We start from the raw sequence: 17,425 nt of genomic DNA, 5'->3' as shown, positions 1-17,425 counted from the left end.
ATATTACATATAACATAAAAGAAAAAAATCAAGATTTCCCAAAACTTCAAAAGTTGTTAAGTAAACAAATAAATAATTAAGATACAGAGAAAACATCACTTGCCCAGTTACTTCTTCAACTCATTTGATGGTGTGAACACATATTCAGTGAATGGTCTGTTAATCTACATGTAAGAAGTAAAGTACTGGTAGTTTTAGAGGACCACAGATGAGGCTCTAGCTGTTGTGTCAGTAGCTCTTGAAGCAAGATGAAGATCAGTGGCTGAACTATACTGTCCTGCAAGGTTCTGCACAAAGGATTCTGCTGTCTTCCTTAAACACTGCATATCTGGTAAATGAAGAACAAGTGATACACTCTGGTCCATTAGACAGGGTCCAGCTGCAGTGCTATCAAAACTACAAGAGTCAAGATTTAAAATTTCAGCAAATTGATTTTGCAAAGACCTTAGGAGCAATTGAGTGACTGGCTTCCAAATGGTGGCAAAGAGCAGATGTGCTTCAAGGCTGAGAAGGCATGGTACAACATGGGAGAGTTACGACTGCCATTCTGCAGATGGCCAATGCGTACTATCCCATTATAGTCATGGATCAGAGATCATTTCTTAATTTGCTATAGATTATAGATTTCTGCATTGCATAAACGGGCTTTCTTGCTGTACAACTGATTCAAAACTTGAGTTCTTCCTCACTTTTGTCAGTGTGAGTTGTAGGATGTGGGCCATTCAGGGTATTCTTTGGAATCTGGGATTGCCTCCATTCTCCAGAAAGTCATTAAGTACTAATAATTGAGGGTGAAAGGGCATAAAATAGGCTAGGATTGAGCACAGACATTTATTACATTATGTCCAGGTTGAGTTGTTTTTTCATAAATTCTAACCAGGTGATTGTAGAACCTGATTAAGCATATTAAGGATTCAGTAACTATGAAAACTTTTTCCTATATTGCAGTTACATTTTGTTCCCACATAATTTTGAATATTAATAAACAATAATAACTTTGCACCAGGTGGTATGGAAGATACCACAACTCAGGGGACTGGGCAGCAGCATTAGACAGCACTTTTGTGACATATCCTGTTCTCTTTTAGCCCACCCAGGATCCCTAAGCCAGACACTTTTCTGTTGCCTGTAAGGATGACAGGACAGATTCTTTAGGAGTTCCTTCCACAGCAAAAAGATTCTATATCAGGTAGCACCATCCACCTCTCACATTTCCAAACTGGGGATGCCAATATCCTCTTGATTGCATCCGGAACAAATTACCTCTTTATTACTTGGAAGTATATACATGTTCCACAATCTCTCAACATGCTCATGCGGTTCAGAAACAGGTGATGCATGTGAACAAACACCGTTTACCTCCCTAGCAGTCCAAGGTATTTCTGCTGAAGAAATGCTACCAGGTGTGTATGTTTAGCAAGTCCTCAATGATCTGCTGTGAAGGCACCTTGTATCATAACTTTCTTTGTGGGCTTTGTGTCATAAATTTCTTTGTGTCATAAATTTAATTGTGCAGGAAATGTAACCTGAGAGTGAATGTAAACCTGTTCAGAATTGACCTGCATATCATTAGTAATGGTCCTTAATGTGAGACACTACCACCACATCAGTGTTACCGTAGTGCTGAGAATGACCCACCCTCCAAATAACACCTGCTCTGTGATGGTCCTGTGAGGGTCCTGACCACTGAAGAACAACGTAAAAGGGGGCTAACAAAGTATGCAGAGAAGCAGATGGACTACAGTCTGTAGTTAGCTACAGTGTGGCCTTATATGATATGATTTTGTACAAAGTACATTTGTACACCATCTGTTTAGAATGATTCAACATCAGAAATTATTAAGGAATTTTTATTTAGTTAAAACAGCTTCAACATGTTTTACATCAAATTCTTTAAACACAGTATATTAAAATGATTGTTTTCAGCAATCAAAGGCCAGTGAATGGAATATAATACTTTTATATGTGTCCTGTTTATCTCTTTCTCTCCTTTTGTTGGTTAATTTGTATCCACGAGAAACCCGAGGTCTCTTTACACTGGCAGTAATCAACGATTTGGAACTATTATTAAGACTAATAATTTAGTGGTTCAGTGCCAAGCCAATTCAAATCATAAACACAGAAAATAACTCTTGTTAAAACAGTAGATTCAATTTCAAGTTAACATTGATCCAATTCAGCACATACACACATGATTCATGAGTTGTTTTTTTTCATAGCTCATCTTTTTTGCTGGATTTATTGCTGGGTTTCTCTAAATCTTCTGTTGATTCACTTGAGCCCTAAAAAGAAACAATAAAAGAGAGAGCATGTCATCAAAAAGAACATTAAAGGAGAGAATGTCTTTTTAGATGCCTGTTTTGGGGAGTCTGATTCAGTAGCCCTGAGACACTGCAAAGAAATGCGTTCAGTCTTTAGAACAACAGCAACTCAAATGTAAAAAGACACTTGCCAGTTCCTAACAGGGGCACTGCTGGATCTGTTGTTTGAAGACTGAGACTGACTGAGTAAACAAGTGGAATCAGGTGTGCTCTTCTTGTTTGGAATGAAAACCTGCATCTACATTGCTTAGCATGCAAGCTTGGACACCCCAGGTCTGCAACAACAGCTCAACCACGGCGCTTTAGACCCCCAGCTATGGAATAATCTTCTAATCAGCATTCATGACTCAGACACAGCCTTAGTCTTTAAGTCTACGCCAAAAGCCTACTTGTTTAGTCAAGTCTTTGGTAATTAGTTTTTCCCTGTTAGACAAAAGGAGCAGATCTGGGCGTTCATGGACATATTATGGTATACAGAATATTATGGTAAACTGAATGTTTGTGCTGTCGTCCCGCTGCTCTCATGCACTAACTTGAGTTTGTTGACAGTAGGGCAGAGGGGTGCCTTTTAGTTAGGTTGTAATAGAGTCTATCAGTCTGCCCGGGTTGCTGCTGTGCTCTGTTAGCACTTTACTAGTAACACTATACTATTAATGCTGTCTGTACTCAGTCACCCAAAACTAACTCTGTGTATTTCTTTGCTGAGTTGAACAGCAGCCTGTTCTGGGGGTCTGATTCTGTTGCTTCATCTGCCTTGATTGGGTGCCCTGGTCATGGATTAGATCTCATTTTCACTGTGATTCACTCCTAACAGTAGTCACTGGTTTTCACTGGTAACCATAACAGATTGTTATAGATCTATTTCTCACTGTTACTCTGACAGGATAACAGGATTCATAGGTTATCATTGATTAATCTAAATAGTTCTGTCTAATCACAGGTTGGCCTATTTTTTTTATTTTTCTGCTATATTCAATATTATATGTTAATGGTAAAATCCTATTCTCTAGTCATTTTGCTCTTGTTGTGTTATTGTTTGCTATCTGTTGTCAACCAGACGAGGATGGGTTCCCATTTTCAGCCTACAGAGAGCACTAACCTCAACCCCACAGAACACCTTTGGAATCAATTGTGATTCAGGGCTTCTCATACAAAATCAGTGTTTGACCTCAGAGATGCTCTTTTGACTGAATGAGTACAAATTTCCACAGACACACTCCAAACTCTTGTGCAAAGCCTTCCCAGAAGACTGGAGGCTGTTATAGCTGCAAAGTAGAGGGAACTCCATATTCATTTAAAAAAAAGGAGGTGTTCCTTTTATGTCAGAAATATTATTATTATAAAATGTAATCATTAGTATTTTATTTATACCCACTGAATATTGAACTCGATGTTTAAACATGAATAACTAAAAACTTTTTGTAGCACTGTTTTGAAATATTGCATGGTTACAAAATTCAATTTAAGTTTTTGCTTAAGATTAAGTTTAATCTTTCATTGAAATCAAAGATCTGATTGGCTGTGGCCTGGTGGGCTGGAGTGAAATAAGCAATGTGCAAATAGCCTAATCTTGATTTCTGCACTGAAAGTTCTACCAGTAGTCATTCTTCAAAACACAGTTGCCCAGTCACATCTATAATTATTGTCAGTGCAAAGTGAAATGGATTCATAAGAATCTCCAGTTATTTGCATTTTTTATCACTGTAAAAGAAACAAAGATGGATTGTATGCCAATTCTTCTTAATTACATTCTGTTTTAACCTAAATTATGTTTTTGATTGCAGATCTTTTACTGACCTCCTCCTCTTCACTGCCCTTTTGGTCCTTCTCCTCATTTTTATCTTCATCTTTGTCATCATCTTCATCTTTGTCCTCATCATCATCATCATCATCATCATCATCATCATCATCATCTTCCTTTTCCTCTGGCAACACTCCACCATTATCCAGAAATTTGGATAATGTTTCAAAATCTCTCTTTCCATTGTAATCAATGACCTGAAATCAGAGAACTTGTTAACAACTTAACATATCTTGTTTAGCTAATGCTAAACACGAGATCAATATTTTGAATATGGTTTTATTTTAAAAGCTCAATTAAAGTGTATTTCATAGGTGTCCACAGTTTTGGAGGAATACAACCAGATAAGATAGGGGGTTTACCCATAAGATTTATTTTTACCAACAGTTTGGATGTATAAGCCATATAAGGATGGGGGTTTACCCATAAGGACAGTTTTGGAGATATACAGCAGTATAAGGCTTGGAGTTTACTAGAAGATACGTTTTCTTGCACAGTTATAGAGGTATGTCACTGGATAAGGTATGGGGTTAACCCATAAATATGTTTTTACCAACAGTTTTGCAGGTACAAGGCAGGGAGTTTACTCATAAAATATGCTTTTCCTTGCATTGTCGGGGTATAAAACCATATAAAGCTGGGAAATTTCCAATAAGATGCCTTTTTTCCTACAGCATTAGAGGTGTAAAACTGCATAAGAACAAAGGTTTCCTTATAAAACAGATTTTTTTCACAATTTTATATACTGGAAAACGGCTGCATAAGGCAGAGAATTTACCTATAAGATACAGTTTTTTCCATTGTTTTGGAGGTATATGGGTATGGGGCCTCAAAAGGCTGGTGGTTTACCCATTAGATATATCTTTTTTCCCCACAGCTTTCCCCACAGGTACTTGGCCATATAAGGCTGGGGATTTACCTATAAGATATGCTTGTTTTCCACAGTTTTCTACAGTAGCTCCATTACTTTAGTTAGCAAGCAAAATGCTACACAGCTAGTAAAAAAAGAAAGGTAATCGTTATTAGGTATTAGCTTACAGACAGACAAAACAAATATTCACAAAATGTATGTGTTACGTTCAGACATCTCAAAGATCAGTTTTCCATTTAGGAGTTTGCATGGCTAGCTAATATGCTAATTAAGTTAACCTTGCTGAGGGCAACTGTATTTAAGCAGTTGGGCGTGGTGAGTGGAAATTAAAGTGCATGTTGTGCTAAAGTACCGAAGTTAGGGTTAAGAGTGTAAACTTCTTGTGGCCATATAATGAAAAGCTAAATGCTGATGTGGAACTTGCTGACCTTTCTTTCAGACCCTGCTGGAAAGTACTTCAAGGTGGGAAATCCCTGCACTGACACGTCCTCCACCTCATTAGCTGTGGCGTCCATGTTGGCAATGATGATGTTTTCATGGTCCTTGTACTTTTCCCCGAGCTTCTCCCACACAGGGGCGAGTTCCTTACAGTGGCTGCACCAAGGAGCATCTGAAAAAAGGGACAATATCACACTCACGTCAATGATGCGACTATGTAATTTAAGTTTCAAATTTAATTAATAAACATCATGCTTACAGAATTCCACAAAGACATTTTTGGTCTCATCAAAGGCGATTTGCTCAAAGTTCTTTCCCACAAGGACCTTGACTGGATTCTTATCCCAGTCTTCTGGAATCTCTTGGGTCATCAGATGGGGCTACATAAAGACAGATGAGGGTTAAGTTAATGCGTCAGACCAAAACAGCAATCATACCTGAACATAATATACTTCAACACTGACAAAAGAACAGTGATCAGTTAGGGGATAATCTACTTACACGAGGAAGGGGAAAGTCAAAGGAATGTAAATGAAAAAACAGGAGTTTCTGCTGTTCAAAAAATTGCTAAAAGATGCATCTATAATGGGACTCCTAACAACCGGGCAGACCAGCAAAACTATCACCATCAGAAAATAGTATTTAAAACTTCAGATCTGAAAAATGGTTTCCATCCATCTTTCCGCTGTGAAAAACCAGCTCAACACTGTATATCTGAAAGGCGTCACTGAAAGTGTTTGGTACTACTTTAATCATCAGAAGCAAAAAATGCAAACAACTTTTAAGGCTGTACTTTGGAGGTGTGGAAAAAATATCCCTGCAGATTTAAAAACTGAATGAAAGTCTCTTGAAGAGAATGGAAGCTGTACTTTTCTGTTATGTTTTTCAGCTTTTTTCCTGACACTTGAAAATGAATAGCTTACTTAATGCTCATTTCTTAATGGAGGTATTGACTGGAAATTAAACTACACTGGATAAGTGTAGTCTTTCACTTTTGCATTATATGCTGAGATATATATTTATATAAGTCTACATGATGCACAACCCAATGTTCATCAGTAAGGAGAGGGTATTTACTAACCGTGAGTTTGCCATCCAGCATATCCTGACAAAAGGCTTTCACTGTATCCTCGTTGATATCTTTTTCCTTCATAGCATACTTCTTCACCGTGTCCGTGTTTATGAGGCGGAGAATGGGGGTATCGCTCGCAGAGATACCAAAATACTTCATCACATGCGAAACTTGTTGATTGACATCTATCTTAATGAACAGCACCTGTATTCACATAGACACACAGTGTAGATGTACATGTAAAATGCCTGACTTTCTAGACCAGAGGTTCTCAAACTAGGGACCCGCCAACCAGTTCACTCTAACCAGCCCCCCAACACATGTGAACTAGGTATTCAGTGTTCTTAACCACTTAGTTCAAATGTATTCAGAGCTGGGATACAGTAAAAACGTGGGGGGCCCTAAGTTTGAGGTCAGATTTAGACCTCCATACACTGATCAGGGATAACATTATGACCTCCTTTTTGTTTCTATGCTCATCGTCCATTTTATCAGCTCCACTTACTATACAGCTGCACTTTGTAGCTCTACAATTACAGACTGTAGTTCATCTGTTTCTCTGATACTTTGTTAAACCCTTTTACCCTGTTCTTCAGTGGTCAGGACCCCCATGGACTCTCACAGAGCAGGTATTTGGGTGGTGGATCATTCTCAGCACTGCAGTAACACTGATGTAAACTGTGCAGCAGCAGATGAACTAACTATCTTCTCTGACTTTACATCTACAAGGTGGACTGACAAGGTAGGGGTGTGTAATAGAGTGGACAGTGAGTGGACACAGTGTTTAAAAACTCCAGCAGCACTGCTGTGTCTGATCCAGTCATACCAGCACAACACATATTAACACACCATCACCACGTCAGTGTTACTGCAGTGTTGAGAATGATCCACCACCCAAACAGTACTTGCTCTGTGAGCACTGAGCTGGTCCTGAGCACTGAAGAAAAGGGGGCTAACAAAGTATCAGAGAAACAGATGGACTACAGTCTGTAACTGTAGAGCTACAAAGTGCACTTATATAGTAAATGGAGCTGATCAAATGGACGATGAGTGTAGAAACAAGGAGGAGGTCATAATGTTATGGCTGATCAGTGTATATATATACAAAAGGTAAAGAGTTCCTCAGCAGTTCACTAATTCAGTTTACATTCTATTTTATATCCATAACAGCTTAAAAAGTTCTGTATAGCACCAAAAAGGGTTCTTCTATTGGTACGAGATTGAAATCATCACAGCCTTTTTTGGTGCTATATGGAACCATATACAACATATTCTCTATCAAGAAGAACCTTTTCACCATGCAAAGAACCACTTAAGCATGCAAATGGTTCTTTGAGTGTTCATGGTTCTATATAGAACCATTGTCTTTACTAAAGAAACCTTGATAATTTTAAGAGTGTATGGTTTACTTAAAGGCATTTAACCTTTTCTTTTTTTCAAAAAACGTGTGTTGACCACTGAATTGTACATCACTTTGACAATGAAACTTGGTAAAAGTCTATTATTAAGCTAAATGTGAGCTTCTATTGACCAAATTTACTGCATCTTATGTTATATTGCACTACAAGTAAATCTGTGATATTTCAACTTAGATTTGTTACAGATTTATTCTTTTTTTCCAATCACCACCATTGTGTTGGCATCCATCCCACCTTAAATGGTCCTGCACCTGCTGCACCTATGGTTGCCACCTGTCCTGGTTTTCCAGGGACTGTCCTTCTTTTTAATATTTGTGATCCGCATGATAGTTTTGGCACACGCCGGATGCCCTTCCTGTATTCATTAAAATGAATTAAAATTCATTTTAATTTTGGTGTGAAAGTAGAGGAGGCAATGGATAGGGCAAGATGGAGGCAGATGATCCGCTGTGGCGACCCCTAAAGGGAGCAGCCGAAAGAAGAAGAGACAAGCTGTATGGTGATGTGATCATCCTGAATGAAGTATCAGACACCATTCCTTACCCTAGATAAAAAGTGGGCCTATTTTTTCAGCAAGGCAACTGAATCCAGTGAACTGATGAAAGTAGTTGCTTTTGTTTTTTCCATACCAGTCAGCAATGCCTACACAGAACGAGTGTTCAGTCACATGGAGGATATTTGGTCTGACAAAAGAAACAGACTGTCGATTTCAATGGTTAAGTCTGAGCTTCAAGTCCGTCTGAATTTTAACTTGTCATGCACCGAGTTTAAGTCATTTATTGAAGAACAGAGACCACTGGTAGCTGCAGCAAAGGGAAATGCCAAATATAAATGGAAAACTTGGTAAGGAGAGGCCTATGATGTGTGTTTCAGGCTTATGTGTGTTTTCTTATCTTCACTTCATTATCTAAAGATTATACACAGTAAATGTCTATAGAGTTGGTTTAAATGTGGTGGTCAAATCTGATGTGCTCTCCCTCCTTAACCTTTTAGCCAAGAGGGTGCAAAAGCAAGCACAAGCAAAGTTCACACCAGTACTTAGATAAGCAGGTAAGCAGCAGTTCCTTCTCATACTTAATGTATTTAAAATATTCATTGCTTTGAACAACCCTACTTCTCAAAGCCGTCTCTGATTGTTACATCAGCCGTATATTTGTGGGCCGCCGTCAGTATGACAGTGTCCTGGTTTTTTGTCAGACATAGGTGGCAACCCTAGCTGCACCATTAAAGGTGGAAGGTCAAATTCTCGTCACCCTTATTGTTGAGGAAGTTCTCTTCATGTTTGGACAGAGTTTAGATTTTTGCCCCAGAGCGAAGGCCTAGCTATAGTAGTCACAGTTTACCATTGTTATTATCTGAGATTTTGAGATTTGACATGTCTAATGATGAAAAGCCAGCTTTGTAGATTATTTAATAAAATTTGTTTAACTGTTAACATGTGTGTGTCTGTGTGTTTGTGTTTGGTCTGAATTAAAACTCACTTTCCCTTTAAACTCGCCGGCAGCGTCTCTGTAGTCATCAAGCAGTGCATTTTGGGACTCGATGGTTGTGTTTATGAACAGAAGGAGGTGGTTATGTACTTTAGAGCCAAAAATCTTGTCAGCATTCTGAATGAACAGGACAGGACATGGACGAGGACATGAGGACACAGTTTGAGACAGCATTGATTAATGGCAAAAAATTTAACCTGTGATTTGATGACACATTTGTGATTTAAATACATATGACCACTTTGCAGAAACTATTTTAACAGTTACCTCATCGCTAAATGTGATGACGAGCTCAAGACTGTTGCTCTGGATGAATGTAATCAGGTCATCCTTGTCCAGCTTGCCGTCCTCAGGAAGGGGCATGTCGGCTCGCTTGTCATCAAACTGAAACACGCATACACACAAGTTTCTTTAATTTTCACTCTCAAATACAAGTTATATAAATGGCTGAACTGTTAGCAGAGTCACCTTTTTGAAGAGCACTACTGAGTCCTTCTGTAGTTCATACTTCTTAAAGAGCTCTGGACTGCTGGTGATGCCAAAGTTAAGACTGATTGTGTCCAGTGCAACATCATAGAACACTTTGGCCTCTTCTCCATCCAAGTCCTGTCAGAGGAAGAGAATTAGGAAGTGCAGCAGGCTTGCTAACCCTCTGTTTAAACTTTCCAGTAAATGAGGTTCATGAGTTACATCATTTAAAGTATTCCCACACTCTTAAAATTAAAATGTTGCCAAATGGTTTTGGCTTAAACACATTTTTGGCACCCTTACTTTTAGAAGGACATTGTACACCTTGAATGGCTTAATTAAGTTTGTTGTTGAGGCCATAGATGTCAGAAAATTCTGTCAAAATTGAGTAAAATTGTTATAAAATTGAACAAAAATCAAATTTCCCACTTACCCCAGATGTAGGCAACAGACCAAGACATGTTTGAGGTCCAAATTGTGCTCTCTTAGTTTAGAACTAATACATCTAAGATTCCTAGCCAACACTAGAGCTCAACAGTCACCCGATAGCCCAAATACTTTCTGTAAAAATACATTCGCAAAACTTCTCTTAACTCACTCAGACCAGTCCCAGATCTTTAGTGAGGTTGCACAGACTTATCGGTGTGATTTAGAGCACAATGACTGGTTACAGCCAGCCATTTCAGACAACACCAGGTCTGGTAATCATAAAGTATGAACAGATTTATTTTTATAGCTCACAGTAAGTCATAATGTGTCTTAAACCACATCAGCAAGTCCTGGACGTGATTTGAGCAGGTGGAGAGAAGTTTGGGCTATTTGGGTGACTATTACATTACAGTGTTTGTTAGCAACATTAGCCTCATAGCTCCAGTTCTAAAGCAATGAAGTAAAATTTGGATTCTAAATGTGTCTCAGCCGATCTGGGGTAAGTGGAAAATTATGTAAACTTTATTTTTCACCAAACAACTCCTTCAATCTCTGCCCTTTGTTTACCTTAAAGAATCCAACCACAACCACATCATGTGCGTCCAGTAGTTTCTTCACATCTTTGGCATTTTCTAGGAGAGTAGCACTAGGCCCCAGGCGCCGCTGCAGCCACTGCATAATGCCCTTCGCAGTGCGTTTTCCTTTAACACAGGAAACATTTTGGTCAGGTAGGGCCACACAAAATGACTGCATTGATTATTTTATTATGTGCAAAAATCACCTGTGAATTCTGTGACGTTTTGCCTGTTGCCATCTTTAAAGAATTTCAGTGTTGGAAAGCTGTCAACGTCAAACTCCTCAGCCAGTTCCTTCTCTTCAGTGGCATCAACCTTGGCCAGTCGTACTGGAGAGGACTCACTCTTCAGCTGCCCTGCAACCTCAGCATAAATTGGCTCAAGTGCACGACAGTGACCACACCACGGGGCATCTTTGAGAAAATAGGAAGGAGGAAAAGTGAGTTTTTGCCCAGAAAAAGCCAAATGGAGATATTTTGAAAAAATCATTCCCCTTTAAAGTCCACAGTTTTCTGAAGCACCTGCCCAGTGGCTGTTTTGTATGGAAGGTTTTTTTCACCATTTGAAAAAAAAGCCATATAATTTGTTATAAATATGACATGTCTCACAGCATGACTAAGCATCTCATAATTACAACCTAGTATCTCAAAATTATAAGGAGGTTTCTGATGAGCATGACTAAAGTGCTCATTATAACAAAAAAAAGTTGTTGTTAAGATGTGTCATTATGAGGAAATGATGACATAGTAAGTCATCATTATGAGAGCAAATTATAATTTTCACTTGCAATCTTATAATAATGAGATTATAACTTATTATGAGGTTATACCTTATCATTCTGTATCTCAGAATTATGACTTGCTTTGTTATAATAAAATCCTTTCTCATAATTACATCTTCGTATCTTAGTTATCTCTCACAATTTTGCACATTTTGATGCACAATTACTACTAATTTGCTAAATTTAAACTTTTGGTGAAAACATAAAATGCAAAATGTTTTATTGTCCCCAAAAATGTTCAGAAATTACCAGCTATTCTTTTACTCAACGTGGCTTAAACCTTAGATGAAATGACGTAGGCCACAGTGGTCAACTGATACGTGTGTTAACTAATCTTGGTCAAGTGGCAGATTGGCACACTCCCCCTCTCGACATGGGAAAATTTGCATCTGTGCTGTGGACAGGAAGCATACACACACCTTGAACAAGGAGGAGAAACTGATGCATTGTTTCAGCCTTAAAAATAAAAGGTTCATGACTGAGATGTATCGTTTATATGATAAAAGAACATTTACATTACTGGTAAGCTTCTCCAAAAACAGGTGAAATAGCTATTTGAAGCATGAGTTCCTTAAGGAGGTCTATCAAAATCAGTAACATTATGTGATGGAAAAAGTCTTGCGTGGCTCAAGAGTGACGCGTAGACTGACCACATGTTCAACTTTTACTTGAACAACTTTTACTGAAGTTGAATCCTGAAGCGATTAGCTGGACTCTCTTAGAAATTTATCACATCAGAAGCTTAAGAAAGTTAATATGATAAAACATTTTACTGTTTTACTGGCAATATTAGATGTATTTAGACAAAATATATCACTGCTGTTGGAACAAAACCTCATATCTCCAAAATGGTAACTTTACAGAAGGAGGAAAAAAAGTACTTTACTTTGAATGTAAGTCAATGGAACCAGCCTTTTTTACATCTTGGGTCATGGGATTTGGTCCAACAGCAGCAATGCAATATATACATGTATACATGTGTGTGTGTGTGTATGTGTGTGTGTGTGTATATATATATATATATATATATATATATATATATATATGAATTTTTACATCTCAATGTCATCGTCTCAATGTTTAAAGTACACAAAAATTCTGCAATTTTTTTTTAAATAGTGAATTATTACTTAAAATTGATGTAAAAAGAGTTATATCAAAGCCATACTCACAGAATTCCACAAGCAGGTATTTGTTCTCACTGAGGGCCCTCGCGAAGTTCTTGCTATGAAGCACCAAAACATCTTTCTCCTCCGTTATTTCATCGGTCTTCTTCTTTTCCTCTGGTTCCGTCTCTGCCTCTGTCTCCTTCTCATCTTTCTCCTCTTCGGATCCTTCCTCGACCTTCTCTTCTTCTGCCCTCGAGCACAAAGCACACAGAAGGAGCGAGAGCAGCAGCACACGGAGGAGCTTCATGGTTCTTCAGGAGCGCTACTGAAGCGATCTGACGCTGCTCTGTGGCCTCATGGAGCTGATAAGAGGGGGCTAATAGTGACGAGTCATACAGGTTTGTGTGCGTGGAGCAAATCTACTGGCCTCATCAGAGCTTTCTTGCAGTCTCTCGTTTCAGACGTTGAAGGGGAAAAATTAGCATATGTTGAGATTATATGCAAAGGTATCAACGAATGAAGAGAGGAATCATCAGTGAGGTATCTACGATCCTGCTGGACTCTTTGATTATCCTGTGAATTATCAATAAAGTTGTGTTCATTGAAGTGTTTGAAGAAAAATCACATGTACACAGTTCCTCCTCAACAGAAATTTGTTTTAGGCCTCTGCCCTTTGCCCTTGCCTTGTTTTTGACTCTTCTATGCCCCAAGGTCAGGTTCACATAAAATATTTTAATATCCTGTCGTGCTGTGTTGCTGACCAGAATGGCAATAGCAAAAATCTACATTCAGAGACATATACAGAGAAAACTGTATCCTACAATGAGCTGCATCCAAATAGAAACACTGTAAACCATACACATACTCTCTGAATTATATCTTATTATATACTACTGTTTCATGTGACGCAAATTAGTTACAGTTTACTTTTTGTGCAGTGCTGTGCAAAAGTCAGAGACCACCTTTTGTTTATTCTGCAAAATAGCCAAGTTATTCATTTTTCAGCAACAGAAAACATTCAGTATATTTAACCGAAGGTTTTCAGGATTAGGTGTGTCCACTTTTTGCCTTTATCACATCTTTAATTATTTGCAGGAGATTTTGTAAGAAATCTGCAATGATATTTTTCCACACTTCCAAAGTTCTGCTTTTCATGATCCAAGTAATCAAACACATTCAGTGCTGTTGAGGTCTGGACTCTGGGCTTCTTTGCTTAATTTGAAGATGTTATTTCTATTTACTTTTCTTATTAAGGGTTTTTTTTAGCAGCCACACATTATTTTGGATCTATAGTGTAGTTTTGTCTTCTCTCAGTGTTGAGATGGAGAGAAACACCTGTGGATTTTTGTTTAGTTCTGAAGCAAGAACAAAACAGTTTTGGTGGATTACTAGGTTGTAAGGACTCCCATTTTCTTTACATTTTTACCTATTTTTTAACTCTTGTTTTTTTCCATTTATTTTACTTTGACTACTTCCTTATGCAAGTTTATTAGTTTATATTTAAGTTCTTCAAAATATCTGAAAATGAATAACATCAGACATCAAAAAAGGAAAAAATGTATTCTGAAAACTGTTGAGGAGAGAGGTCAGTGGAAAATGGCTAGAGTTGTGTGAGCTGACAAGAAGGCTATAGTAAGTTGAATAACCACTCCTTAAAATGGTAGTGATCAGAAAAGCATCTCTGAAGGCACAGCATGATCAACATTGAGGTGGATGGGCTACAACAAGAACATCACATAAAGATAAGTTCTATTCCTGTCTGCCAAAATCAGGAGGCTATAATGGTCACAGGCTCATCAAAACTATACAGTTTAATACTGGACAAAAACATTGCCTAGTCTTATTGATCTTGATTTTATCCATGAAATGCAAATGGTAGGGTCAGAATTTGGCATGAACAGCATGAACTTATGGACCTAACCTGCCTTGTGTCAACAGTTCAAGCTACAGATGGTGATGTAATGGTGAAGGAAATGTTTTCTTTGCACACAATGTGCCTCTTAATACCAACTGAGCATCGTTTGAATACCAGCTGATCTACATATTGTTGTTGACCATGTGCTTCACTTTATAGCTACAATTTATGCAGCTTCTAATGGCTTCTTCCAGCGCAATAGTGTGACCTGTCCTCGCCAAACTGGTAAAGTGTACTTCAGTGGCCTACCAAGTTACCAGATCTGAATTCAAAAGAGCACCTTTAAGATGTGTAGAACAGAAAGATTTTCAACCCAAATGTGATGTGGTCACAACAACATGGACCAGATTCTATTTTGAATCCACGCTATAAAGAATTCTGGCTGCACTGGAAGCAAATGTCCTACTAGAAGAACTATTAGAATGGTGTTCCTAAAAATGGCTGGACCAAGAAATGTACGGAGAACAAGAAACATTTCAATGTGTATTATTTTCATTGTTGAAGATTTACCATTCCCCTCCTCTACTGTGGCCCTCAACGTATTACTTGAAGTATCAAAGTTCCCACATTACAACAAATATCATTGTACACTGTTTGCTAATCAGTGGCGATTTCCTGACATCTTGGAGCCTCCATACAGAGGGTAACAGTTGTTTAGTGCAGATCAATCCAGGTGGCTCCATACTTTGCAGGTCTATTCATTTGGCTGTGGAGCACTGCTTCTGCTATTGATGTAAGGTCATGCCCTTTGTTCAACTTTAAAGTGAGAGATCCATTGGAAAATTACTTCTCTTTTGTACTGATTGTGTGCTAAGAGGTTGCTTTCACCACCAAATGAAGTTTGCTTCTTTACTTTAGTATGGAGCTAAGCAATAAAAGCATATATCCTCCTATTAGCATTATGCAAACTACAGGCCTAAATTATTTGTTTTACTTCAAGCTTGTAAAAGACTTACACTATATTATACATAATTAATAATGGTGTTAACTAGTAGTGTTCTTTAGGTTTTTTTAAACAGACTTTTGAGTTTATGTTTGTGTATGAGATCCTATTTGTGTATAATGTCATGAAGTACATGAGGATACATGGATAATTGTAGGGTTTGTTCATTTTGAGGCCCTGAGAGGTAGGATATTCCGAGTTGGAAAACTTCAAACTTTTAGATGTCTTGAACACAGAATTAGACCATCAATTCAGCTCCTGAAGGCCTAACAAATGGGAAAGTTTGCTTGGCTGTATCTACCTAGATGCCACTAAGTAAAATAAATCCCCACTGTACATTTTTCTAGGGCGTGATTCAAGAATGTAACCCATGTCTTTCCAAGCAAAACTTTTACAACATTTGCTGAGATTAAATAAAACATGCATAATGATTATAAATCAAATAATGGAAGGCCTAGAGGGTTCCTGACTACTAAAAATTGTAAATAGATGGAATCTGTCCCTTTTTAAAGATAGGACTGAGGTGAAGTAAGAGGTCATTTAAGTTTGCACAGTGATAACTGGAGAGTAATTGGAGAGTAATTTGTAAAATAAGCAACCTCCACCAAACTCCAAACACCTTCATCAACTACATTTGGTGTAAGGGGGAAAGTATGAATACAGAGACCCCCTAAAGTAATCAGGCAGTTTAACAACTTAACCATTGGTAACCTCTAATAAGGTTCTTTAGGTTACTTTATTACTTTTTTAGCAAAATAATCTTTGTTTCAGAGAAAAACACTTTCAGCACAAGATCACACTGATGGTAGACTCTTTAAGTGGAGGAGGAATAGAGAGGAATCCCAACCAGACTGTAAAGCTGTAAAGCAAAGAGATGGAAACATCAAAGTTTTCAGCTGTTGTGGGGGGTTGATGGGATCATGAGCTCAGAATTTTTAAGTAAATAGGGTTAGGGTTAGGGTTAGGGTTAGGTCTGGAAGTCTGGAAAGAAGCTACTTAAATGAGAATGATCAGCCACCTTTAGAAAGAAATCCTTGCCAAAAAGAAAATGACAGTCTTGGATTGATCTGTTTCAAATGAATTTCATTTGCTCTCACATTTTGTTTTCTAACACAATGAACTTAAATTTTAGGTACTTTTTTTTTACTAATTTTGACTAATTTTAGTCAGTATACACATGCTTGGCAAATGGTGGTGCTAGAAAATTGTTTATTTTGATCCAAAAAGAATTATATTGCAATGAAACCAGTTTTCATTCAAGGAAATGTTTTTTGTCCATTTCACATAAAGCAGTTGTTTAAAGACACCATAATTCTTTTATTTACTGTTGACATATTTTGAGTTTGCAAATGAAATAAGCCCATTGGTTCATTGTTTAAGTGTATGTCACACAGACTCTTACACATATAATCGGTCCAAATACTGTCATTTTAAACAGTGTTTACCTGCTGTTACGTGCTACCTGCTACCACTGTTACCTGCTATCACTCAGCCAAATTAAACTGATCTTAACTGCATGGATACAGTTTGGAACGTTAGAATGCAACCAACTGTTTTACATAGCCTACTGGAATTATGCAAAGCGTACTTTCTCAGTTTAATGCAGGCGTCAGGGTCAGCTTTGTTCAAGGAAACAGTGGCAGAACTCTGAAGACACAAAGTAACTCTCATTGAGCTCACTTAATATTAGGTAGACAATAAGCTCTGAGTGATTGTTCAATATTCAAACCTCTGAATCATCAGGGATGTTAGGCAATTGGCGTCAGAGTCTACTGGAAGCATTAATGCTAAATA

General features: G+C 37.9%; 1 protein-coding gene across 1 annotated transcript; it reads right to left on the bottom strand.

The window, feature by feature from the left end:
- Positions 1 to 1,834: 1,834 nt before the first annotated feature.
- Positions 1,835 to 13,167, bottom strand: pdia2 (protein disulfide isomerase family A, member 2). Its single transcript, XM_017717412.2, has 11 exons — positions 12,837 to 13,167; positions 11,090 to 11,296; positions 10,876 to 11,009; positions 9,880 to 10,017; positions 9,679 to 9,795; positions 9,403 to 9,528; positions 6,513 to 6,707; positions 5,691 to 5,811; positions 5,422 to 5,603; positions 4,119 to 4,319; positions 1,835 to 2,282 (listed from the first exon to the last, which is right to left on the bottom strand). The coding sequence occupies exons 1-11, from the start codon at positions 13,078 to 13,080 to the stop codon at positions 2,214 to 2,216; spliced, it is 1,734 nt and encodes a 577-aa protein (XP_017572901.1). The 5' UTR covers positions 13,081 to 13,167; the 3' UTR covers positions 1,835 to 2,213.
- Between the last annotated feature and the right edge of the window lie 4,258 nt (positions 13,168 to 17,425).

The sequence above is a fragment of the Pygocentrus nattereri genome, chromosome 12, assembly GCF_015220715.1.
Source record: "Pygocentrus nattereri isolate fPygNat1 chromosome 12, fPygNat1.pri, whole genome shotgun sequence".
Taxonomy (NCBI): Eukaryota; Metazoa; Chordata; class Actinopteri; order Characiformes; family Serrasalmidae; genus Pygocentrus; species Pygocentrus nattereri.
The sequence above is the reverse complement of the archived record's forward strand: the minus strand, read 5'-3'. Positions and strand labels throughout refer to the sequence as shown.

Bases quoted from the DNA above. Each gene is read 5' to 3' on its own strand.
- pdia2 (XM_017717412.2), bottom strand. From the start codon at position 13,080: ATGAAGCTCCTCCGTGTGCTGCTGCTCTCGCTCCTTCTGTGTGCTTTG. The intron at 11,297-12,836 runs GTGAGTATGGCT...ATTTTCTCAAAG, and splicing joins ATACCTGCTTGTGGAATTCT to ATGCCCCGTGGTGTGGTCAC. The intron at 9,796-9,879 runs GTGACTCTGCTA...TGCGTGTTTCAG, and splicing joins CAGTAGTGCTCTTCAAAAAG to TTTGATGACAAGCGAGCCGA.